The sequence below is a fragment of the Phyllobates terribilis genome, unplaced genomic scaffold, assembly GCF_046119375.1.
Source record: "Phyllobates terribilis strain yellow unplaced genomic scaffold, ASM4611937v1 Scaffold_11__3_contigs__length_659146591, whole genome shotgun sequence".
In the NCBI taxonomy this organism is placed as follows: Eukaryota; Metazoa; Chordata; class Amphibia; order Anura; family Dendrobatidae; genus Phyllobates; species Phyllobates terribilis.
The window spans coordinates 462,306,706-462,332,416 of record NW_027362771.1 but is presented as its reverse complement, the minus strand read 5'-3'; the positions used below and the strand labels follow the sequence as shown (position 1 = coordinate 462,332,416).

Here is a 25,711-nt window from a genome sequence, read left to right as displayed (position 1 = left end):
ATGTAATTATTCTTTCTTTACCGCCCAATGGTATACAATTCTGTGAGGCACATGTAGTGTCGCTTTGATTACTGCACCCCTAGATGAATTCATTGAGGAGTGTAATTTGTAAAGCGGTCACATATGGAGTAGTTCTGCTGTTCCGGCACCTCAGAGTCTCTGCGAATGTGACATGGCACCCTCAAACCATTCCAGCAAAATCTGAACTCCAATATTGTGTTTCTTCCTTTTTGAGATTTTCACTGTGCATCAAAAGTAGTTTTTGAGCACATATGGGGTATCCGTGCGCTCAGGAGAAATTGCACAACAAATTTTGGGATCCATTTTCTCCTGCTATCCTTGTGAAAATTAAAAAATTTGGGGCTAAAACATTGTGGGAAAAATATTTTTTCATTTTCACAGATCAACGCTGTAAAATTCTGTGAAGCACTTGTGGGATTGAAGGTGCTTACCACACATCTAGATACTGTATTTTTCGGACTATAAGACGCACTTTTTTCCTCCACAATTTTGGAGGAAAAAAGGGGGGGGGGGGGGTGTCTTATAGTCCGAATGTTGGGGGCAGGGGATATATATATGCTGTGTGGGTGTGGGGGGAGCGGTAGCGGTGGAGGAGCCGGGCACAGGAGGCAGCAGCCGCCTGCTGCAGCCAATACTGTCCCCGCTGCTAAAGAAAATGAATATTCACTGCTTATTCATACTCCTTAATAGCAGCACAGTGTAGCCGCAGCGCGGCTCCTGCCGGAATCACCTGTGCCCGCTGTTAAAGGGCATGAATATTCAACCTCTCTCCACGCCCATGGGCATGGGAAGGGGGTGAATATTCATGCCCTTTAATAGTGGGCACACGTAATCGCCTGGCAGCAGCAGGAGCCACGCTGCGGCTACGCTGTGTGGTGTGCCGGCTATTAAGGAGCATGGAGTCACTGCTCCCCATGCACACAGTCCCAGCGTGGGGAGCAGTGACTTCCGGCAGCTCATCTCTCCTTGTGAGCCGCGCATGATAGTGACGCCATGCGCGCCTCACATGGGGAGATCAGTGTGGGCAGACAGGACGCAGCGCTGAAGGAGAGAAGAAAGGTGAGTAGGAGTGTTTATTTTTTTATGTGCAGCCTGATGGAGATTAGGGGGACCATGCATACCAGGATAAAGATGAGGGGTGCCATGCATACCAGGATAGAAATGAGGGGTGCCATGCATACCAGGATGGAGGGACGAGGGACGCCATGCATACCAGGATGGAGGGACGAGGGACGCCATGCATACCAGGATGGAGGGACGAGGGACGCCATGCATACCAGGATGGAGGGACGAGGGACGCCATGCATACCAGGATGGAGGGACGAGGGATGCCAGGCATACCAGGAGGGACGAGGGACGCCAGGCATACCAGGATGGAGGGACGCCAGGCATACCAGGATGGAGGGACGCCAGGTATACCAGGATGGAGGGACGCCAGGCATACCAGGATGGAGGGACGCCAGGCATACCAGGATGGAGGGACGCCAGGCATACCAGGATGGAGGGACGCCAGGCATACCAGGATGGAGGGACGCCAGGCATACCAGGATGGAGGGACGCCAGGCATACAAGGATGGAGGGACGCCAGGCATACCAGGATGGAGGGACGCCAGGCATACCAGGATGGAGGGACGCCAGGCATACCAGGATGGAGGGACGCCATGCATACCAGGATGGAGGGACGAGGGATGCCAGGCATACCAGGAGGGACGAGGGACGCCAGGCATACCAGGATGGAGGGACGCCAGGCATACCAGGATGGAGGGACGCCAGGCATACCAGGATGGAGGGACGCCAGGCATACCAGGATGGAGGGACACCAGGCATACCAGGATGGAGGGACGCCAGGCATACCAGGATGGACGGGTGCCAGGCATACCAGGATGGACGGGTGCCAGGCATACCAGGATGGACGGGTGCCAGGCATACCAGGATGGAGGAAGCCAGGCATACCAGGATGGAGGAAGCCAGGCATACCAGGATGGAGGAAGCCAGGCATACCAGGATGGGGACCACGTACAATAGGAAGAGGGGGGGCATATATACCAGGATGGGGGATATTGTCAGAATTGGGGGACATTACCCCTATACCAGTGTCAGCAGAAGACCCCCTCCCCCTCTAAAGTGCATTGTGAACACATTTTTTGCTTACATTTTTTTCTATTTTCCTCCTCTAAAACCTAAGTGCGTCTTATGGTCCGGTACATTCCTTGAGGGGACTAGTTTCCAAATGGGGCCACCTGTGTGTGTGTGTGGGGGGGGGGGGGGGGTTCCACTGTTCAGGTACATCAGGGGCTCTCTAAATGCAACATGACACCCGTAGACCCTTCCATCAATTCTGTGCTCCAAAACATCACTTCTTCCTTTCGGAGCCCTGCTGTGTGCCCAAACAGTAGTTTTCCCCACATATGGGGTTATCTGCGTACTCACGAGAAACTGCACAAAAAGTATGGGTTCCGTTTTCTCCTGTTACCCTTGTGAAAATAAAAAAAAAATTGTGTCTTCAGTAAAATGTGTGAAAAAAAAAAAAAGTAAAAAAGGTAATTTTTTCTTCCACATTCCATTCATTCCTGTGAAGCACCTGAAGGGTTAATTAACTTCTTGAATGTGGTTTTGAGTACTTTGAGTGGTGCAGTTATTCGAATGATGTCACTTGGGTATTTTCTGTCATACACTGCTCAAAAAAATAAAGAGAACACTCAAATAACACATCCTACATCTGAATGAATGAAATATTCCCATTGAATACTTTGTTCTGTACAAAGTTGAATGTGCTGACAACAAAATCACACAAAAATCATCAATGGAAATCAAATTTATTAACCAACGGAGGCCTGGATTTGGAGTCACCCCCACAATTAAAGTGGAAAAACACACTACAGGCTGATCCAACTTTGATGTAATGTCCTTAAAACAAATCAAAATGAGGCTCAGTATTGTGTGTGGCCTCCACGTGCCTGTATGACCTCCCTACAACGCCTGGGCATGCTCCTGATGAGGTTGCGGATGGTCTCCTGTGGGATCTCCTCCCAGACCTGGACTAAAGCATCCGCCAACTCCTGGACAGTCTGTTGTGCAATGTTGGTGGATGGAGCGAGACATGATGTCCCAGATGTGCTCAATCGGATTCAGGTCTGGGGAACGGGCAGGCCAGTCCATAGCTTCAATGCCTTCATCTTGCAGGAACTGCTGACACACTCCAGCCACATGAGGTCTGACATTGTCCTGGATTAGGAGGAACCCAGGGCCACACAAGGGGTCTGAGGATCTCATCTCGGTACCTAATGGCAGTCAGGCTACCTCTGGCGAGCACATGGAGGGCTGTGCGGCCCTCCAAAGAAATGCCACCCCCACACCATTACTGACCCACTGCCAAACCGGTCATGCTGAAGGATGTTGCAGGAAGCAGATCGCTCTCCACGGCATCTTCAGACTCTGTCACGTCAATCACATGTGCTCAGTGTGAACCTGCTTTCATCTGTGAAGAGGACAGGGCGCCAGTGGCGACTTTGCCAATCCTGGTGTTCGGTGGCAAATGCCAACCGTCCTGCACGGTGTTGGGCTGAGAGCACAACTCCCATCTGTGGACGTCGGGCCCCCATACCACCCTCGTGAAGTCGGTTTCTAACAGTTTGTGCAGACATGCACATTTGTGGCCTGATGGAGGTCAATTTGCAGGGCTCTGGCAGTGCTCCTCCTGTTCCTCCTTGCACAAAGGCAGAGGTAGCGGTCCTGCTGCTGGGTTGTTGCCCTCCTACGGCCCCTTCCACGTCTCCTGGTGTACTGGCCTGTCTCCTGGTAGAACCTCCAGCCTCTGGACACTACTCTGACAGACACGGCAAACCTTCTTGCCACAGCTAGAATTGATGTGCCATCCTGGATGAGCTGCACTACCTGAGCAACTTCTGTGGGTTGTAGAGTCCGTCTCATGCTACCACGAGTGTGAAAGCACAACCAACATTCAAAAGTGACGAAAACATCAGCCAGAAAGCATTGGTACTGAGATGTGGTCTGTGGTCCCCACCTGCAGAACCACTCCTTTATTGAGTGCGCCTTGATAATTGCCAATAATTTCCATCTATTGTCTATTCCATTTGCACAACAGCATGCGAAATTGATTGTCTCAGTGTTGCTTCCTAAGTGGACAGTTTGATTTCACAGAAGTTTGATTTACTTGGAGTTATATTCTGTTGTTTAAGTGTTCCCTTTATTTTTTTGAGCAGTGTATAAGCCCCTCAAAGTGACTTCAAATATGATGTGGTCCCTAAAAAAATGGTTTTGTAACTATTTTGTGTGACATAACTCTGACAAGGGCATAAAAATTCAAAGTTTGAAAATTGTACATTTTTTTTAAATTTTCGCCAAATTTCCGATTTTTTCACAAATAATGCAAGTCATATGGAACAAATTTTACCACCATTATGAAGTACAATATGTCACGAGAAAACAAACAAACAGTCTCAGAATCAGTGTGACCTGTTGAAGCATTCCAGAGTTATTACCACAAAGTGACAGTGGTCAAATTGTAAAATTTGGTCTGGTCAAGAAGGTGAAATCAGGCTAAGGGCTCTTTTCACACGTCAGTATTTCCGGTACTTGTGGTGACAGTTTCCACACGTACCGGAGACACTGACACACGCAGACCCATTGTAGTCAATGGGTCTGTGCACAGTACAGTGTGTTTCCACGGATCGTGTGTCCATGTGACCCACAGAGAGACATGTCCATTTTTGGACGACAGCACGGATCACACAGACCCATTCAAGTCACTGGGTCCGTGTAAACACATGCCGCACATGGGTGCCATCCATGTGACACGTACCAGCGCTTGGGAATCAGTGTACAGTTAACGCTGTTCCCAAGGGCCGGGTGCTGAACACTTCCCTCATCATTGTTCCCTGCCAGCGCTGCGATCAGCACCAGCAGGGACCATGATAGTAGGGTCTGCTCCTGTAGTGTACACCTGTAAAAATAAGAATAAAATAAAAAATCCATATACTCACCTATCCTAAATGTCCCCCACTGTAATCCATGAGACCGATCAGCAGAGGAGATGGGGAGAATGAGGAGCTGCAGTGAGCGGCCCCCAAGCTGCGCTGCGCTCAGTGAGCGACAGGACACCTCTCCTGAGCTCAGCAGAGGTCCGGACTCGTTCACTGCAGGAGTCATTCTCCCCAGCTCTTCTGCTGAGTGGTCGAACGGATTACAGCAAGGACACTTAGGACAGGGGAGTATATGGATTTTATATTTTATTGTTATTTTACAATCGGACACTGCGGGAGCAGACCCTACTACCCACATCATGGTCCCTGCTGGTGCTGATCACAGCACCGGCAGAGACCCATGATGAGGGCAGCGTTCAGCACTTGGCGCTTGGGAACAGCGCTAACTGTACACTGAATCCCAAACGCCAGTACGTGTGATCTTAATGCAGCACACACGGACACATGGGACATGGATATCTCCGGTACCGGAGTGAAACCGGCTTTAGGTTGTAAAGGGGATAAAAGATAGGCCTCATTCTTGAGTGACATGTATCCATCTCAGGGACCCTCATCGTGTTGATATGCCATAAGTGTCCAAAATGAAAAAAAAAATGGTCTTAAAGAGTATTCTCAATCTTTTTTTTTTTTTTTTTTTTTGGGGCGTTTACCTACTGGGGTAAATATTTAAGATAATTTATTTGTTCGACCAATTTTTTATAATAGCTTCTCTAGGGAACATTAATTTGCGAATCGCTTGATCACCTATGCAGTACACTACTTTGCTTTACTTTAGGTATGCCATGGCAACCCGACTTGATCGCAGGCTGCCGATGGCCATCAAAATTGATGGCCGTCATTTTAAAGCCCTTTAAATGTTATTGTTAGGCTTGACCATGTCATTTGATAGAAGAGGTTAAACTTTTGCCATCAGAGCTAACTCGGATCATATGAGTTACAACTTGGGTGCCGTGTAACAGTCAGCCCCGCCACTGTACAGAGCAGGCTCGGGTCCTGAGCTCTTTCCTTACAGAAGGTGCGCTCATCTGCCGTATATATATTCTGGATGTTGCCAAGGGATTAATGTGTCACCACATACCCCACAGAAGGGTCCTCTGGTACTCTGGCAGGCCAGTATGACTCAGGTTGATTGTATATGAAAAATAAATGTGGAGCCACGTAGAAATGCAAACATGAAACTTGCACACTTATCTGCAGCCTACTTCCTGACTTGAAAGTCTGCAGATATTTATCATCCCTGTGGCCGGGCACCATCAAGCTGAGATCATATGCTAATCCTATGCACACAGATATAATCTGCATCTTTTTCTGAAAATATTTTGTAGAAAGAATTGGTTTTACAAAGTGATGAAGAATTATTTCTTACTTTACACCTACATCAGGAAGGTGGAAAGCTTCAGACTCTTACACTCTCGCTATATGTGTCTAAGCATCTGACACCCACATTAATTGTGTCTTTTTATATGGCTTATTCCAGAGAACTAAGCAAACAGGCTACACATGTAGGTCAGACAATTAGTGCGATAACTTAGACAAGGTAACCTGTTTTTCTACCATGATATAGGATTTCTGAACAAATATTCCTGAGAACTGGTCCGTTCAGTGCAGAAGAACATGTTCATCCTGGAGCTTGTAATAAGTAGTGTGCAATACGACGAGCCGTCATACATAACATGGTTAACATTTCTGAAATGTAACGACAAGTAAACCCGCAGAAGCACAAGTCTATTACTATGAACCCTGCTCAGTAACCTGCAGACCTCAGTAGATTTTGGTATGAGCTGGACCCAACACAAGTGCCTTTTTTTTGCAACACCTTAAAAAAATAATAATAATTTGTTGTAAAGTCCGAGGCAAAGTATGAAAATTTTAAGTTACAATGCAAACACTTGTTCCAGGTTTATCTATTATGAGTGGGTTCACATTTCTGTTATTAGCCTCAGTCATGGCGCATGTGGAACCAAAATAGTACTCAAAAAAGCGAAATCCTTGATGGAGCTCTGCCAGAACCCATTATATGTCCATCATCTAACATTTGGAACTGCCACATAACTGTAGCTTTCATTAAATATATAGGTCACAGGCGCAAATATGAATATTTGGAAAAATGCAAGTTTCTACATCTGGCCAAGAAAAATGAAAATAATATCTACAGAATGGGGGGAAAAGAACTAAGAACAGCACGTGTGAAAAAGTCTTGGATATACTAACAGATCACAGACTGCACATGAGTCAACAGTGTGATGCAGCAGCAAAAAAAGGCAAACAGTTCTGGGATGTATTAAGAGAAGCATAGAGTCTAGATCACATGAAGTAATTATCCCTCTACTCCTCCTTGGTCAGACCTCATCTGGAATACGGTGTCCAGTTCTGGGCGCCACATTTAAAAAAAAAAAAAAAAAACTGGAGCAAGTTCAGAGAAGGACCAACAGGATGGTGAGCGGACTGCACACTATGTCCTATGAGGAACGGCTAAAGGATCTGGGAATGTTTAGCTTGCAAAAAAGAAGACTAAGAGGAGACTTAATAGATGTCTACAAATATCTGAAGGGCTGTCACATTGTAGAGGGATCATCCTTATTATCATTTGCACATGGAAACATGAAAAGCAATGGAATGAAACTGAATGGGAGAAGATACAGATTAGATATTAGAAAAAACTTTTTGACAGTGAGGGTAATCAATGAGTGGAACAGGCTGTCACAAGAGGTAGTGAGTTCTCTTTCAATGGAAGTCTTCACACAGAGGGTGGACACACATCTGTCTTGAGATGGTTTAGTGACTCCTGCATTGAGCAGGGGGTCAGACCAGATGACCCTGGAGATCCCTTTTAACTCTAATATTCTATGATTCAATGATATACCCTTATGTAAAAGGAGATTCCTCCAAAAATATAAAAAACATAATACAAAAGAATGAAAATGACCATACTGAATGATTGAACTCAGCATGATACGGTTCCTTCCAGTTTTAATACCAATTTCCCAGCGTGTCAATTGTCAAATTTGGATAGTAAAAATATTTATACATTACAGAGGCCTACATGAATGGTTCTGACAGGGATACGTGTGATAGTCGACTCACCTGGTGTTGCCCTGGACGGCAGGATTCACTACGTCTGAGCCCACTCATGGATGCATACAATCAGGAGATATGTGACTGACAGTGACCAAAATCTATAGGGACCAGTTTCTTAGAGGAAAGTGTAGTCTGCTGTGCTTTTTTTTTTTTTTCTTAAATAACAGGTATATAGAGTCATAGGTATAGTTTGAAAGAACACACTTGGCCTGGTGATTGGGACCTATGGAAATGAGAGTATACTTCGGGAAAAACTCTATATTTATGCATTTTGCAGGCCCAGTTAACGGACAGAGTGCACTTCGCCTAAGAAAAGTCTAAATTGGTATCCTACACTATTCAGACCATGTCCTTGGTGACGGAGATGCTGTTGCTGAAACGTATTTTTGCTAAACTGGACTCATTTAAAATATGAAACCCCAGCTACATAACATGATACATATGTTGGTTTCATGGCTCCAAACCTAGTGACAGGCTCTTTTATCAGAAAGAAAATCCAGATTTGACACACTGATCCAAAGAAGAGAAGCGGCCCTGAAACACAACTGATGCAAGGATATAATATGACCTCCCAACAAGGACTTTCAAATCTCGGTTTTCATTGATTAATGGAAATAACCTTCATGTGCAATCTCACAAATTTCCAAGTATCACATATACGAGAGAAATAGCACTTTATAGATCTTTACTCTTTACCCTTTTAATAAGACAGGCCTAATTTGTGAAAGCAGAGTACAATGGCTAAATCTTATGTAGATGAAATCGCCCACATTTCTGTACATCCTGTACAAAGATCTGAGTAAGACACGTTCGGGGCAGATATACTAATCCTGCACATTTTCCAGACAGTATAAACTTAGACTAGACAGTCTTAAATCTGGTGCATTCTTAACACTCTTGTCTAACCTTACAGCACCTTTTTTGTTGGCTTATGTTTAGATTTTATTTTATTGTTTTTATACCAAAAATAAAAAAGGTACAATCACATTTTCAAGATACTCTAAAAAGTATCTAGCAAGAAAATTTTAAATTAATGAAGCATAAAGGCAAGTGTGCCAGAATTCTGGCTTAACCTGAGACAATTCAGGTGCATTTAGATTTAAAAATTAAAGTCCAGGTCCAGGATACTAGTACAAGGCTGGGGCTACATGGCGACTTTTGTCTCCACGCAGTTCATGCAGCCGAAGATTGCGCTATGCTGCTACTACTAGTCCGAATAATGCTGATGAATTTAGTGGCAAGCAAGCTACAACAAAATCCAACTGGTTCCAACTCTTTATGGCTTGCCTGTTCTGGGCGCTGTACCCGTTGGGTAAAAATGTGACCCAATTCACTTGCATTATGCTGCAATATACCAGCGGTACAAGGATCTTTGGCCGCACAATCTCTGTCGCCATGTAGCCCCAGCCTACAAGTTTATTTATTAAAATGTCCTCCAATGTATTGTTGATGGCAGTTCACCAGAAGCTCCCTTCTCTGGACACCTTATTTCTCCCGATTTACATGACCGCATATAATGCTCACATCATCTACTAAACACACTGCTCTCTTCTTCAGGAGGTTCAATAGCAAGAGTGCAAACTCCACTACACGTGGTGTCCTTCTGTGCACATATGGTCTGTGTACCAGCGCTATAGAAAGGACACCAAAAAGAAAAAACTATAAAAAAAAAAAAAAAGGAGATGCACACCAAATCTAAAACCAACAAATACACATTTATTGTCTATTTTTCTACCCAGTAAAGTAGGCAGTACACACCAGGAGAGGCACTTAGGGTATGTGCACAGTCTACTTGCTGAGTTTTTGGAGCAGAAGCTCCAAAACCTTTTCAAAACTTGAGTTTACACTCAGTTTCTGCTCCAAAAACTCAGTGCGCATATACCCTCAAAGTGTAATAAAACACATCCTTAAGAAAGCCAGGGCCAGTCACCTAGTAAATAACAGTCCTACCCACAACCTCTGCATGTTAAGAAATCCTGCCAATAAGGGACTAGGTGAAAGTACATAGAGCAAAACGCTGAAAAGTAGTTTGCAAAAAAAGAGCAAAAATATAAATGAATAGTCCCATGCAGAATTAGTTACTAGAGCGGAGGAGTACATGCTCAACCTCTGCTCCATTGGGAAGGAACTCTATAGTGTCTATTTCTCAAGATCCCTGGGGATCACAGTGGTCATATCTCCTAGCATTAAATAAGTAAACTCCCATTCTATTGATATGGGCTCGGGATAGCTTGTTAATTTGATACAAACCCTTCAAGTAAAAGATTGTCCTGCCTGGTTCCAAGACAACATTGACTGGAAAGGGGATAGAGTCTTCATCACATTAAAATACTTACAGGGCAGAATTGGGATTATGCCATTTAACAAGCCAACAAAACAAGTTTGATCACTGACTATTTACTGCATGCTTTTGGTGTTGATATTGCAATAAAAAAAGTAGATTCTAGATAATTCCCGGGAGGGAGGATGGAACTTTTTTTTCTCCAGGGGGCACTATGGCTTCATATTATATTCCAGGTGAGATACAGGGGAGTCCAGACACCATATGGAAATCAGGTTACATAATATTAACATAATGCAGTACAGAAGAACTTGACGTCATAATTACCTGAGCGATCCCTGATGACCAGATTGCGACCTTCTCTTAGGTGGATAGTCAGGAGATAGGAAATTAGATTTGGAAGATTGCTCACACTGTCATAGTTTTCAAGGCCCTGAAGGATACAAAATAAAATACCAGTTACACATTACATGCACCACTGCAAAATGGGACTACTGGTATACTGGACAATGGCACATTCTAGTACCAACTCTATCTACAGTGGATCTCCTTTCTAAACGCACAAAAAAATAACCACTAAAGGTGTGATTTCAATAAACAAAGCCTTCACTTATGAAAGAGCATTTACCAGAGCTGGCTAAAATTCCTAGTGTCTGCTATATGATCCCGACCTCCGAGTCCTAGTAACATCAATGTATTTTTGCTAACAGTTAATGGGCCATACGCAGGAGTACTATAACCACATTTGGCTACAGAGCTACAGGTCCAGGAAGACTAAAGAGCTCAAACCAGTTTGGTACTACTCAGAGGTATCCGTTACTGAAGATTTCATTTGCCATTCAGACTCACAGTGGTATATTGAGGCAACAAGAGGAAAGGTGGAATGACCAGGTTGTAATATTTATTATTTTTATAAAAATACACGTTTCCACCATTGCATAATTCATTTTGACACCTCGAGTACAATGCTATTTTTAATACGTTCAACGGGAAAAATCTATTTCCATTCAGGATGCCTGGAGTGAAGTGTCAAGTTTGGGAAATCTTTGTGTATTGGATACTTCCTGCAAACCAAGAAAAATATCAACTAATCATATCCTAATGACAATTTAGTCTAGTAACACAATCCACAGGAAAATAAGGTTGACCTCACATTTTTATGTATTCCGTGGGCGAGAGTGTTTTATGTCTTAATACCAAAAAATGGTATTCAAAAGTATCCCTCATGTATTCACTTTATTGAAGCAAACAAAGTGCTTAAGACCAAAAACTTTGGCCTCTGCTTGACATGCGGTTTCTCTTTAGAAGTCAAACTATCAGTGGTTTAATAGATGGCATCATCTAGGACAGTGTTAACCAACTCCAGTCCTCAAGAGCCGCCAACAGGTAATGTTTTCATGATTTCCTTAATATTGCCCAGGTGATAATAATTGCATCACTTGGACAGGCAATAATTCCATCACCTGTGCAATACTCTGAAATTCCTGAAAACATGATCTGTTGGTGGCTCTTGAGGACTGGAGCTGGGGGAACACTGATCTAGGACAACCAACCACCTACAAATGTCCACCCATACCTTCATGTGATTTTGCTTCAGGACTCCAATTTCTCACAATACAAATTCAATACATTGCTATTTAATATATTTATTAACAGCTTTCAGCTCTACTCTTGAGCCATGCCGACTTGATGGATGAACGCTCTGTAGGAAGATCGAGCTTGTGCAAGCCTAGATAGGTCCACCAGGGTCTTCTGCTCATCTTGATTGTATCAATCCATCAGGTTACTGGTCCTCTTTGCCTTCTTCCTTCTATTCTTCAGACCATGAGGTCCTTCTCCAGTGATTTCTCTCTTCATATGAGGTGTCTAAAGTAGGCAAGTCGTAGCTTGGAGATCCTTGCTTCGAGTGACATGTCTGGCTGCACTTGTTCCAAAATTGATTTGTTTGTTCTTCTTGCCATCCGTGGTAGATAACATCCTTCTCTAGCACCACATTTAGAAGAGGTTGATTTTTCTTCTGCCTTGTTTTTTTTATCTTCCAGGTTTTGCATCCATATGTTACTACAGAAAAGACCAGACTATGTACGAGCCATGCCTTCGTTGCCAGTGAAATGTTCCTCGTTTTGAAGACCTTGCCCAGTGACTTCATTTTTGATTTGCCCATAGTTATTCTCCTATTGACTTCCGGTGTAGTCACTGTATCTTGAGTGATCAGAGTAGGCTTAAGACCTTTACAACTTCCAATTCGTTGTCGTCCATCTCAAATGTGCCTCAGTCGTACCTGGCAGTAGTCAATACCTTTGTCTTCCTTGTATTGAGTAGGAGTGCCATGCTCAAGCTTTCTATGTTGACACTCCGTAATAAGTCCTTCATTCCATCTATGCTTGTTGCTATCCGTGTTGTATCGTCTGCGTATTTAACATTGTTGAAGATTCTTCCAGCAATTTTGATTCCTTCTTTTTCGGCAAATAAAGCCTTCCTGAAAATAGGTTCTGCATATAAATTGAAGAGAAATGGTGACAGGATGCAGCCTTGTCGGACGCCTCACTACTTTGAACCATGCCGTGTCCCATTCGGACTGATGCTTCTTGGTGGATGTAAAGATTCCTTAGGAGACTGATCAGATTGTTTGGCAAACCCATATCTTTCACGGTATTCCAAAGTTTCTGGTGATCAACATAGTCGAAGGCTTTGCTGTAGTTGATGAAGCAAAAATAGATCTCCTTGTTGTATTCTTTGGCCTTTTCCATTATCCATCTAATGTTAGCAATTACCTCTCTTGTTCCTCTGCCTCTTCTGAATCCTGCTTGTTCCTCTGGCAGCTCTTTGTCAAAGTAAGGCTGTAGCAGTCTTTGTAGGAGCTTCAGTAGTATTTTGCGGACATGAGCACAATAGTCATAGTTTCTGCAGTCGGTAGCATTTACCTTCTTCAGAATAGGATTAAACAATTGAGCAAAATGTGAGTACAGTAAAACAAGTGATTGTCCTTACATGACACTCTTGTCACTAAGTTTCACCTAACTTCAGAAGAAAATATCAACACAGCAACCGTACATACGGCTGCTCCATGGATTGCATTTTCCCTAAGCCAGAATAGTACCATTCAACAATCCAAATGACAATTTGTGGTGAGGTACTGTAGATATCTTGAAAACTCCTCCTGCCTAAAGTCATATTACCATCTGTATGGTTTGTTAGAGGTGAAATCATGATATGGAGCAGACAGATATCTTTGGATTAGGCTGAGCCCTTTCGTTCCAGTAAAAGGAAGTGCTATGGCATAAAATTAAATTCTACAGAATATTACAATTCCAACCTTACATAAACACTAAGAGGAAGGCACTTTCCTGTTTGACAAAACTATCCTGCACAGATAAAAGCCACAAGAAATGGCATGCTGGTTTTGGTGTAAGAATATGAGTAGCCGGCCGGCACAGAGCCTGGAATCCAACACCATTAAACACCACCTATAGGATGATTGAGATGGGAGCTTTACACCTGGACTACTCTCCTAGACCAAGTCCAGCCCTCGCTAATGTCCGATAACAATTCTAGTGGGCAGTGTAGTTTCGTTTGGAGGTTTTTTTTACTGATTTATTCTATATTTGAGCTAGGTAAAACTAGTATAAATAAATCTCTGCACCTACTGACATCCAAAACGATGACAGCCTTAAATTTTTAATTACAGTGCATTTCAAGGTACAAGCTAATGAACAAGTTGCAGCCTGCAATATTTTTATATGATCAGTCCTAGATTCAGTCTGACTGGTAAAACATCTTTTCTACCACTACAGCCTGGTACAACAACATCTTTTCTACCACTACAGCCTTACAACAGTAATTACCTTTAACTGTTGGTGTCCATTTCTACCTATAAAAGGTAAGGCAGAGTTTTCACTAGTGAGAGTTTAAGGATATGGTTTCCCGACAGTGATATCAGCATAGGACTGCTGGAGTAGTAGCTAGGACATTGGTCCCAGAAGTGAGCAACCCCAACCTCTACATGACAAGTATTCCCCCAAGAAGTAAATCAAACTGTGTATTGATTGAGATATTAGACACATGAAATGTGAGATGATCTACTTACTCCAAGTTCTTCTGACATCTGTGATGACATTGAAGAGTTCAAGTCAATGCTTCCTGTCCCATCCTAAAAAGGAGAATGAAAATTGGATATAGACTTACAATAGTTTTGATGTTTAAAGAGTCAAGGATGGCAAAATATTAAAACAATCTACTTAAAAAGGCAGCTACACAGATCAGCCAGAACATTAAAGCCAATGACGGGTGAGAAGAATACTACTGATGTATTGGGTTACTAACAAAGGTTGGGAGTTTGGATACATTAGGCAGAAGGAGAACAGCCAGTTTGGAGCATCTCCAATTCAAGATGTCTTGTAGGATCATTCTGGTAGTTAGTGATCAGTACCTACTTAAAGTGGACAACTGGTTTACTGGGGACAGGGACACTGGTGGCCAAGAATCAATGAAAGAAGAGGTCAGTCTGATAAATCACACTTCCCTTTAGAACATAGCCATACATCTATTTTGGGTTTTCCATTTATCCGTTTCATCTCAGGAACGGAACATTGCTCAAGCCGGGGACTGATCCGTCACATGGTGAACACCAACAGAGCCCGGAAGATCACATTGATTATACTGAAGTTAAATCTGGTTTCTGCCATTAGGTCTGTCATTTTACAGAAAAAATAGCCAAGCATGCAGCTCTATTTTTTGTAGCATTTAAGCCAATTTTTGATGGAGCCTCCAACACAAACATGAGCAGAGCCTCCAACACAAACGTGACAGCTACCTAAACTTTGTTGTGGACCAAGCAGCAGCCACAATAGCTATAAAAATCCCTAATGGCAGTGGCCTCTTTCAGTTGGACAAGGGGTCCTCCTACACTGCAAAAATTGCTTAGGAATAATTGACTAAACAGGACAAGGTATTCACGACTTTGACTTGACCAAATATCAATCTAATCAAAGATCAGTGGGATATACTGGGAAAACAATTGTAATCGTGAAGGCCCATCTCACAACTTACAGGGCGTAAAAGATCTTATGCAAACATTTTGGTACCACAGGACAACTTCAAAGACCTTGTGCAGTTTACATTACAACTGGTCAGAGCCTTTTTGATTGATATTGGGTATGGCTCCCTCTTCAAGACAGCTGATCACTATACTCTATATGGCCGAATTACCTGTAAGTGATGGGACCTTAAAAGGAGGACCGGTCACCAGGTCAGGAGAGGCCAGCGTTTTCCCTTATTTCACTCCTGCTGCTCCCGAGTATTCAGGATTTTTTTTTGGTTTGGATTTTTTTCTATATACATATATTTTTTTTTTAATCCGGCATACGCTCCTAGAGATATGGGCCTATTTAGTGATAATTTATATGTTCTTCACTAGGATAATAATGCAGAGCAGGTAACAGACAACCACAGGGAATCTTGTCTGCCACACCATCTTGATAAAGACCATACAAATTAGCACTGAATAAAAAGGCCCATTTCTCTGGAACCATATGGACGATTTAATAAAAAATAGAAAAAGTGCTCAGTGGAGCGGGGAGAATAAAGCAAGAGCAAGAACTGGCCATTTTTGACTTGGAGACAGGTCTTTAAGCTGCGTTCACAAATTGTGATTTGTTTGTTAAGCAACTGCAATATCTCATTCATGATTTTGGGAAAAAAAAAAGCAGCTGCAATGTGTGAATACAGCCTTCATTTGAAATACACTGTGTGCAGAATTATTAGGCAAATGAGTATTTTGATCACTTTGATACTTTTTATACATGTTGTCCTACTCCAAGCTGCATAGGCTTGAGAGCCAACTACCAATTAAGAAAATCTGGTGATGTGCATCTCTGTAATGAGGAGGGGTGTTGACTAATGACATCAACACCCTATATAAGGTGTGCTTAATTATTAGGCAACTTCCTTTCCTTTGGCAAAATGGGTCAGAAGAGAGATTTGACGGGCTCTGAAAAGTCCAAAATTGTGAGATGTCTTGCAGAGGGATCCAGCAGTCTTGAAATTTCCAAACTTTTGAAGCGTGATCACCAAACAATCAAGCGTTTCATGGCAAATAGCCAACAGGGTCGCAAGAAGCATGTTGGCCAAAAAAGGCGCAAAATAACTGCCCATGAATTGAGGAAAATCAAGCGTAGGCCAAGAAATATCTTAAGATGAGCCCCACGTATTTTTTTTTTTTTTTTTTTTTTTCTTTTTTTTTTAATTATTTCATGAAATTCATGATATAATTAAAAAAAAAATTGACTTGGGGCTTCGCACTATATTTGTGTCCAGTCAGGTACAGCAGGCAGGAACGGGCTGCCCCCAACCACCAGCTGCCTATTTGTACCTGGCCGGACACAACAATATAGGGAAGCCCTTTTTTTCTTAATTATTTCATGAATTTCATGAAATAATTAAAAAAAAAAAAATACGTGGGGCTTCGCCCTATTTTTGTGTCCAGCCAGGTACAACTAGGCAGCTGGAGGCTGGAATCCGCAGCGCAGGGAGGCCCAAGCTTTCTGCCCCCCCCCTCACCCGCTGCAAATTGCAGTCCGCAGCCACCCCGGAAAATGGAGCGTTCATAGAAGTGCCATCTTCTGGCGCTGTACCCAACTCATCAAGGGCCCTGGTGCGGTGGCTCACTGGGTAATAAAGGGGATAGGGCCAGCTTGGCATTATCAGCTGGCCCTAAGCTCGAAATTCATGGGGTCACACCAATATTAGACATGACAGCCATGAATTTCTAGTAAAGTATTTAAAAAAAACACAACACCCAGAATAAAGTCCTTTAATTTAAATAAACACACAATTCTTTATTGTTCTAAATTAAACCATACTTACCATCACGCGCATTCCAGCTGAAGCCAACGATCTCCTGCAATAAAAGAAAAAATAATAAACCAACATCATCCTTACCTTTCGATGGTTCCCAGGATGGCTCCAGCTCTGCTACATCAAGATGACAGGCTGGATCGCAGCAGAAAGCTGCCATCCAGCCTGTCATGCCGCAGGCAGACACTGAGAAGCGCAGGCATGCTTGCGCTCCTCAGGGTCAAGCTGTGACGGCATCCAGATGAGCCGAGTCTCTCACGCTCACCGCATGCGCAGGAGAATTCTCCCACGCCGTCACTGACGTGCATGAGGTGAGCTGAGTTCATTGTCGGCTCATCTGGATGCCGCCACAGCCAGACACTGAGGAGCGCAAGCATGCCTGCGCTTCTCAGTGTTTGCGGGATGACAGGCTGGATGGCAGCTTTCTGCTGCGGTCCAGCCTGTCATCTCGATGTAGCAGAGCTGGAGCTGTCCTGGGAACCATGGAAAGGTAAGGATGATGTTGCTTTATTATTTTACTTTTATTGCAGGAGATCGTTGGCTTCAGCTGGAATGGGTGTGATGGTAAGTATGGTTTAATTTAGAATAATAAAGAATTGTGTGTTTATTTCAATTAAAGGACTTTATTCTGGGTGTTTGTGTTTTTTTTTTTAATTTAGACTATGGGGTTAGTAATGGGGGTGTCTTATAGACGCCTCTCCATTACTAACCTGGGCTTGATATCAGCTGGTATTAAAAGATGACATCAACCCCAGCCCTATTACCCCACTGCCACCGCTACAGGGCAGTTGGAAGAGCGAGGCTAAGTGCCAGAATTGGCGCATCCTATGGATGCGCCATTTCTAGGGCGGCTGACGGCTGGTGTTTCTAGCCTGGGAGGGGGCCAATATTCATGGCACCCTTCCTGGGCTATTAATATCAGCCCCCAGCTGTCTGCCTAGCCTTTGCTAGCTATTAAAATAGGGGGGACCCCACGTCATGTTTTTGGGGGGGTCCCCCATTTTAATAGCTAGTAAAGGCTAGGTATTCCGCTGGGGGCTGATATTCGTAGCCTGGGAAGCTCCATGGGTATTACCCCCTTCCCAGGCTTCAAACATCTGCCCCAGCCGTCTGCTTAACCTCCGCTAGAGACTAAAATTACGGGGAACCCCACGCCAATTTTTTTTTTTTAATAAATCCTTTATTTTAACACTAAATGACAAGTACAGTAACCAACACTGTCACTGTACTTCTTATATATGTGACTGACATGTTTCTATCTATCTAATCTATGTGTGATGCTCTATTCTATCTGTTCTAAATTGTCGGGTACCGGTGTATGCTGCAGCTGAATTGCCGGCTTTTCATGTTTCACTGTGAGCACTGTTCCCATCGATTTGGGCAACCACCTCCCCCAATACATTCTACATTATTCTTAGTTGTTTTCCTTCATGTAGAATTAACCTACAAGGAAAGAAAGGGTTTATTTTCATTCCGATATTTGTGTCCCATTGACTTGCATTGGTTTCCTCTATCGGAATTGGTGATATCCGATACTTTTTGAGTATCGGCCCGATCCAATCCGATCCGATATTTCCTGATATCGGAAGATATCGCTCAACACTAGTTATGGATTTTAGAAGGAATGTGTCTGCCAACATCAGACTGCAATGCCAACAACCGGAAAGCCACATGCACCCGTCTTTTCCACTACTCTTTAGTGAGTCATCATGAAACACCAGATAATGAAAGAAAGCAGCACTGGCTACGAAAAGATATTAGTGCAAGCCCCAAGGCCCTAGTGCACTAGACTAACCAAAAAAATAAAAAGGGAAACAGCACTTCAAAAAAAAAAAAAATCAAACCTTTATTTATTACCCATGCAACATTTCTTCAAAAGGCTGGAACTTTGCATGGGTAATAAAAAAAAAATAAATTAAGGTTTTATAATTATTCGTCGCCTGCCTCTTCATAGGAAATGATGAATCAAGAAATTATTGTGCCGCTTTCTCCTTAAAGCAAGAATGCCATGCTCACCTCTAGTAAGTGTATGATGCCATGCCAAGTCCTCAGTGCAGAAAATAAGACTCATAGTCCGCATGAGAAACTTAGGTGGATCTCAAAAGGGGCTGCCTCATCTTGATTTTCATTATCTTTTCATATTTCGAGCACAAGTAGAGAAGAGGTTCAAGAAAAGCTTATTGGTCTTATGGTATAATGCATATATAACATCAAATTATTCACGGTCAGTCTATTTGGGGATTATAGGAGCAGCACTGGCTTAGTTTGGGAAGTATGTCAATAACTATTAGGTTGCTACGCCATTTTGTGTACTTGACTAATTGAGGATGGATCTCGGCTTGCGTAATAGATACACATGAAGTGCTATAATATGGCTAAGTAGATCAGAAAGGCTGCGCTAATTCTAAAACATGGCAGAGCTACGGACTACAAAACTGCATGTGGTTCAGACCATGCAGAGTTAACTCCAGTACTCATATATATGTACACTCACTGGCCCACAATTATCTATTCATTTGCACTTTTTTTTGCATATTTTATGTCAAAATCACATCTAATTCACCATTTACATCAGTTTATAAAAGTGAAATAAAAATTGAGTTCTAGCTTGCTACTTTAAATCACACACACAAAAAAAAGTTGCATCTCTGCTTTATGCGGATCCTGATTTAGAAAAAGTGCTGCACTTTTTTAGTCAGCGTGAGGCTGGGGTTTGCTGTTGCGCGACTACTTTAGTGTCCAGTGTCATTACTTCCTGTCCCAGCAAAGTGGCCCGACCTGGAGTAATGGGGGAGTCAGACCCGGTGAATACACCTTGTTCGATTATTTAAATAATATTCCCTGCCTCATCTGAAACATTCCAGTAAAAATCAGACCACCCCTTTATAATGAAGTTAGCTGGGTGTAAACTGCACTAGTTAAAAAATTATCACTCTATATAAATGTGGGCACTGTTCTTGTGTTTAGGCGTTTTTCCAGGTTTACTTCTCTTTACCCAGTGTGTAAAAATAATTTCCCCCCGTCGTTCCAGCGATGCTTCTGGTCTTCACCGACACGGATGCAACCGTGATGTAAAGACTACAGCGTGTGACCGCAGCGCCAACCACCGGGCTCAGGTGTCACGTGCTGCCTATGTGTCACCCTGGCCTGGATGCCACAAATGTATAATAAAGCTGTGTCTGAGAGCAAGGGGGAGGTTCTCTGGTCAGGGACCATTAGCATGCAGCACCTCATGTCCCAGGCCAGTAGGGGGAGCATGCTGCCCCTATAAAAGCTGGAACTGGGGGCAGGGTTAGAGAGTTCTGGACGACCTGTCTCTGGAGTGAGAGGTGTCCCAGAGCAAGGGAGAGCCAGTTCAGCTGAGGAGGACGAGTGGCAGCAGAGGAGCCACGAGCCAGGGACGGAAGGCGAGGGAAGCCTGTCCTGGCTGAGAGAGAAACTGAACTACCGGACTTTCGTGGCTGTTAGGATTCCAAGTCCTACAGCAAATAACCAGTCCGCAGGGGATTGTATGTTCCTTGGCCTAAGAAGCCCGGAGGTTCCGCCACAGCAGAAGGGACCAGCAGAGCTGCACCAAGCCAAGAGTAGAAAGGGACCCAAGTTGCAAGTCATACGGGCGAGAAGACACGGTTAGCTCAGGAACGTGGGCTGTTACACCACCAGGAGGGAAATAGCCAGAAAGAGCGCAGAGAGTACGGTAGGCCATCACCCTCACCCTGACCAGGGCCAGCTTCCCACTTGTTCTCAGACATCCAGGCCCCCTCCTAGCTGGTACTGCTTTTGGGTCGTCTCCCCTGTTCTAATAAAGACCCTGAACTGTTTAAGAGGCCTCCGTTTCCTGGCTATTGCAGTCGGAATCATCCCCTCCATCATCCATCTATATACTGCCCTGGGGCCATACTCCTCCCGTGGGGAGTTGTACTATTCAGTGCTGCACATTTACATCTGCCCCAGCGGTCTGCGCTGCAGCGGCGGTTAACCCTGACCGCAATCCACGGGTGGCGTAGTCTGACATTTAAAACCCTACAAATAGACTGCCACAACGTTTGGTCTGACCACCCTGAGGTACGGACCACGTTGCCACTACTACTCCCGTTATTGTCCTGTTGCCCGGCTCCGAGTGCCCCACGGCCCAGGGGGCGAGTCACCTACATAGGTAGGAGACCACTGAGCTCAGCGATTGGCTGCAGTGGTCACATGATGTAGTAATGACTTCATCACTGCAGCCATAGTCATTCCACTTTTTCATTTATAGCCTAGGGGAGCTTTTAGTTAAGCACAGGGAGCCATCTAAAGAAGCAGAGCCTCAATGTAAAGCATGTTCGGGGTAGAAAACACAGAGTCAAGAGGAAATAATATATCTTACTGCATATTCTCCCTCTTCATTGCAAAACCAAATTGGATTACAAATGGCAGCTACCAGTCTCCTTTTCTTTCCTTTGGCCTAATGCCTTTTCTAGCCGGTTTCAGTTGGACCCATGATTCTTTTTAATGGTTTGTTCAGAACCTTCTAAATAGTTTGCGAGCAGCCAAACCCAACAGGCTGGAGGCATGTGACAGAACAATGCACATCCTGTTCAAGGAGTTGCTTAACTAACAACTTTCTGGCCTGCTTCTTGAGCCTCACCCAGTGAAAGCATATATGTACACGAGAGGACTGATCGCCAAAGTCTGGTTACGTAAAGCGACAGATAAACACAGAAAACAATTGAATGAAATTGCCTGGAGAAAACAAATGAAATTATCTTTATCATCATCAGACCTCTGCAACAAGTAAAAATGCAAGCTACTGCCCCTAACAGCCACCTCCGAGTTGTGCATCTATGGAAAAAGTACCGTACTTCTGTAATATATCCTACAATGTTGCATGGAGCTAAAAATAAATAAAAAATAAAAAAGTAAATTGTGGGCCTCTATATGAAATCAAAGACCCACAGCAGTCTGTAGGAACAGTACAACATGGATGAAAGAAAACTGCATGAGGCCTAGCCAAGCAAAGAATTAGGCTGAACCAGACCATCACTCAAGAAAGGTTTTCAATTATATTTGGTGCCACAATTCAGATTGTTACAGAAACTGAGCTATGTGGGAGATGGGTCTAGGAAGGAGAGACTGCTGGAAATACTCGGGAGGGGGCGCACATAGCCTATGTCCTTATGTTGCGTTTCTGCTGTTTGTTTGTTTTTTACGCAAATTAAAAGCCGCTTTTCACAGTACTAGCAAAAGCTATGAGATTTCAGAAATCTCACAAAATGGTTATTTTCTCTTTAGTTAATTGGAAAACTGCGGCTTTTTTAAAAAAGTATGTCAAATTCTTTCAGAATTGTTTCTGTGTTTTTTCACTCATAGAAAGGAATGAGTAAATGCAAAAAAGCAACAGTATTTGCAGCGTTTTTAGCTGAAAGAAAAAAAAATAATGAATGTAGGTACAGCAGGATGTGAAACACATTTTATTTTTGTGATTTTCCCAAGTTTAAGCCATAATGTCTTGGTAACCTCACTTGAGCCTGCATGTTAGTATTAGTTTTGTTTAATTAAATTTGTGATATGTGTTAAAGTAAACAAAGCCTGACCAACTTAATGCCCAACCAATGTGTGAATGTAAATAATGCCAGACCAATGTGTAAAATTTAACTGAACCGTGCCTGACCAACTCAATGACCTACCAAGTGTGAAAGCAAACAATGCCTGACCAACTCAGTTGGTCAATGCTCTGCCAATGTCTTACTTAAGCAGTGCCTGACCAATTCAACTTCCCCCACTGTTTTTAAATTTGCAATTGCTTTTTTTTTCCCATGAATTTTTTGAGAAACTTTTTCCAAAAAATAATTTGATTAAATTGACTTTTTTGAAAAAAAAAGAAGCTTATATGGAGTTACATACATCTGCATTGGTGACCTAACACCTTGCATTGTTCATGGTTGCATGGTGGAAGCAAAGCTGACCTTTGGGATCCTGAAAAATGCAGCAAGAAAAGCAGTAAAACCTGCTTTTTATCTGCAGCTTTTTTACTGCAGCAAAAACGCAACATGAACATAGCCTTAACCTACTCAGAGGTATTCCATTTACTTGCTTCAAAAACACTTGAGACTCTTCCAATACATTTCAACTTTGCCTAGCCTTTTCTAGTTGTTAAAATAGGGGGGACCCCACTTTTTTTTGGAGGGGGGTCCTCCATTTTAGATAACCAGTAAAGGCTAAGTATACAGCTGTGAGATTAATTACCCCCTTCCCAGGCTATAAACATCAGTCCCCAGCTATTCACTTTCCCTCAGCTGGTTAATAAAAATTCGGGGGACCCCATGACTTTTTTCTCCTACCTATATATCTATTCTATTATGCTGTTTCACGCGGTGAATTTACTGTACTTGGCTGATGAAACGTTGGGTTTTCTATGAGATGGATGCGTAAAAATCGGGCTGCACTCGCATAGTCAGAGCGCCGTGCGTTTTTTTTTCTTGCATCTATTGACATGCATTGGCGAGTCTCGTCCGATATAGGCAGCAAAATGAAGTATGCTGTGATTTTTTTTCTCCGTCCAATCACAGGTGAGAAGAAAAAATAAATAAAAATATCGCAGATGAGCAGACAATCATAGAACAATAGTCAGGGTGCAATCCGATTTTTATTGGATTGCACTAATCCATTTTTCTCACAGATGAGCATGAGCCATAAACCTCATTTCCTCTAGATATAGAGGATGCCCTTTTGTCCCCCTTCCTTGCAAACTAAGGTGTAAAAAGATCATTAGAAAGATCTCGGTACTGTCCCCTCATATATTTGTACATTGTAATAAGATCGCCCCTAAGCCTTCATTTTTCTAAAATGAATAACCAAGAGTAATAACCTATCTTGATATTGCAGTCCTTTCATTCCCTTAACCTTGGTTGCTCTTCTCTTCACCCGTTCCAGTTCAGCTATGTATTTTTTAGAATGGCCGCACTAGTGACCTGAATAGAGGTAAAACTATGTTCTTCTCATGAGCATACGGAAGACTACGGGGTGTGCCTTATACTATATGAAGGATTACGGGGTGTGCATTATACTATATGGAGGACTATGGGGACCTTTATACTATGTGTGGGCTATTATAATGTTTGGAGGGCTATGTGGGAGCTTTTATACTTTATGAAGGGCTAACTGGGGACCATTATATTGAATGCAAGCAATTATACAGTGTGAAGGTTTGAGTGGGGTCCATCATACTGTGGGGGCCATTATACAATGTAGTGAGGTGTGGGGCCATTATACTGTATGTAGGTTAATTATACTGTATGGAGGGCTGTATAGGGATCCTACTGTGTTGAGGTCACCATATTTTGCTGGGGGACTTGAGGTAGGGTATAATAGGGTCATCATACTGTGCGTGTGGAGGGTATTGTGGTGGATTTCACTGTGGGGGCATCATACTGTGCTTGTGGGGCACTTTTGTTGGCATCATACTTTATGGGTCCAATGAAAGGGGAACCTCTGGCGTTAGTAGGAGGAAAATTACTTTGCAAAGGCTGCAAAGTTGTGAGATATGCTCTTCTGTGACCCAGCCGAATATTAATTATTTTTGTTGTTGTTGGGGGAAGGAGGGGCTCAATTAAGACTTTTACTATGGGGCCCCATGATTTCTATGAACACCCCTGAGTACATAATTATACATTTTATTTCCTCTTTCCAAGTGCATATGTAGCGCCCCTAGGGTTCGGCCGCTACAGGGGTATTGCACCTCAGCCAGAGGTGTGATATTCCACTCCCGGGTAAGGATGAAGTATGGACCAGGGCTCAGTTAGCTGCATGCATCACACACACCCCATTTCCGGGGGACAGCTCAACGGTGCTCCCATTTATACAATAATGCAGGCACGACAGACCATGTCCCTGGCTGGAGTGGGGAGGGGGGGAGGAAAACCCAGTGATGTAGGAGCAGAAGGGGACGGTTTCTGTAGCATAGGAAGGAGCTCATTGGGTGCTGGTCACCTGACCTCACCCTCAGAGGGGAGGTATAAAAGGTGGGCACCATCTTAGGACAGCAGACAGTCAGTGAGAGGAGAAGACAGGGAGCGGAGGCTCTGTAGGAGCTCTGCTCAAAGGCAGGCCTAGGGTGAAGTCCGGAGCCTGGGAGGAGAAGGAGAAGTAGGTCTGGAGAAGAGGCCGAGGGAAGGAGGAGAAGAAGGAACAGGAGAGGATGAGAAGTGACAGAGAAACAGAAGGGCTCAGAAACAAGAAGGCAGAAGGGACCCTAAGGACCAACGTGAAATCGGGTGACGGGTCAGGCAAGAAAAGGGTACCGGATCCCAAATTGGTGGAGGTAAATGATCCCTCAGCCAAGAACCGGAGGTCGTGATCATCACTTGGTGCGACCCCCTGCTAAACCTTGCTAGGAAGGCACCATATAGGATAGCGGGAAACGGGGCCCACGTTTACCCGCATAGATCCGCGGCAGCTGGACAAAAGCTTGGTCACTGGTGGGGCACGAGCCAGA

General features: G+C 43.6%; 1 protein-coding gene across 1 annotated transcript in view; it reads right to left on the bottom strand.

Annotated features, from left to right (window-relative positions):
• MCTP2 (multiple C2 and transmembrane domain containing 2) overlaps positions 1-25,711 on the bottom strand; it is a 196,719-nt gene that overhangs the window by 117,088 nt on the left and 53,920 nt on the right. The window contains exons 3-4 of the mRNA XM_073653317.1: positions 14,471-14,533; positions 10,711-10,816 (exon numbers count right to left, since the gene is read on the bottom strand). Of these exons, the coding sequence (XP_073509418.1) occupies positions 10,711-10,816; positions 14,471-14,533 (169 nt within the window). The remainder of the gene's footprint in view (positions 1-10,710; positions 10,817-14,470; positions 14,534-25,711) is intronic.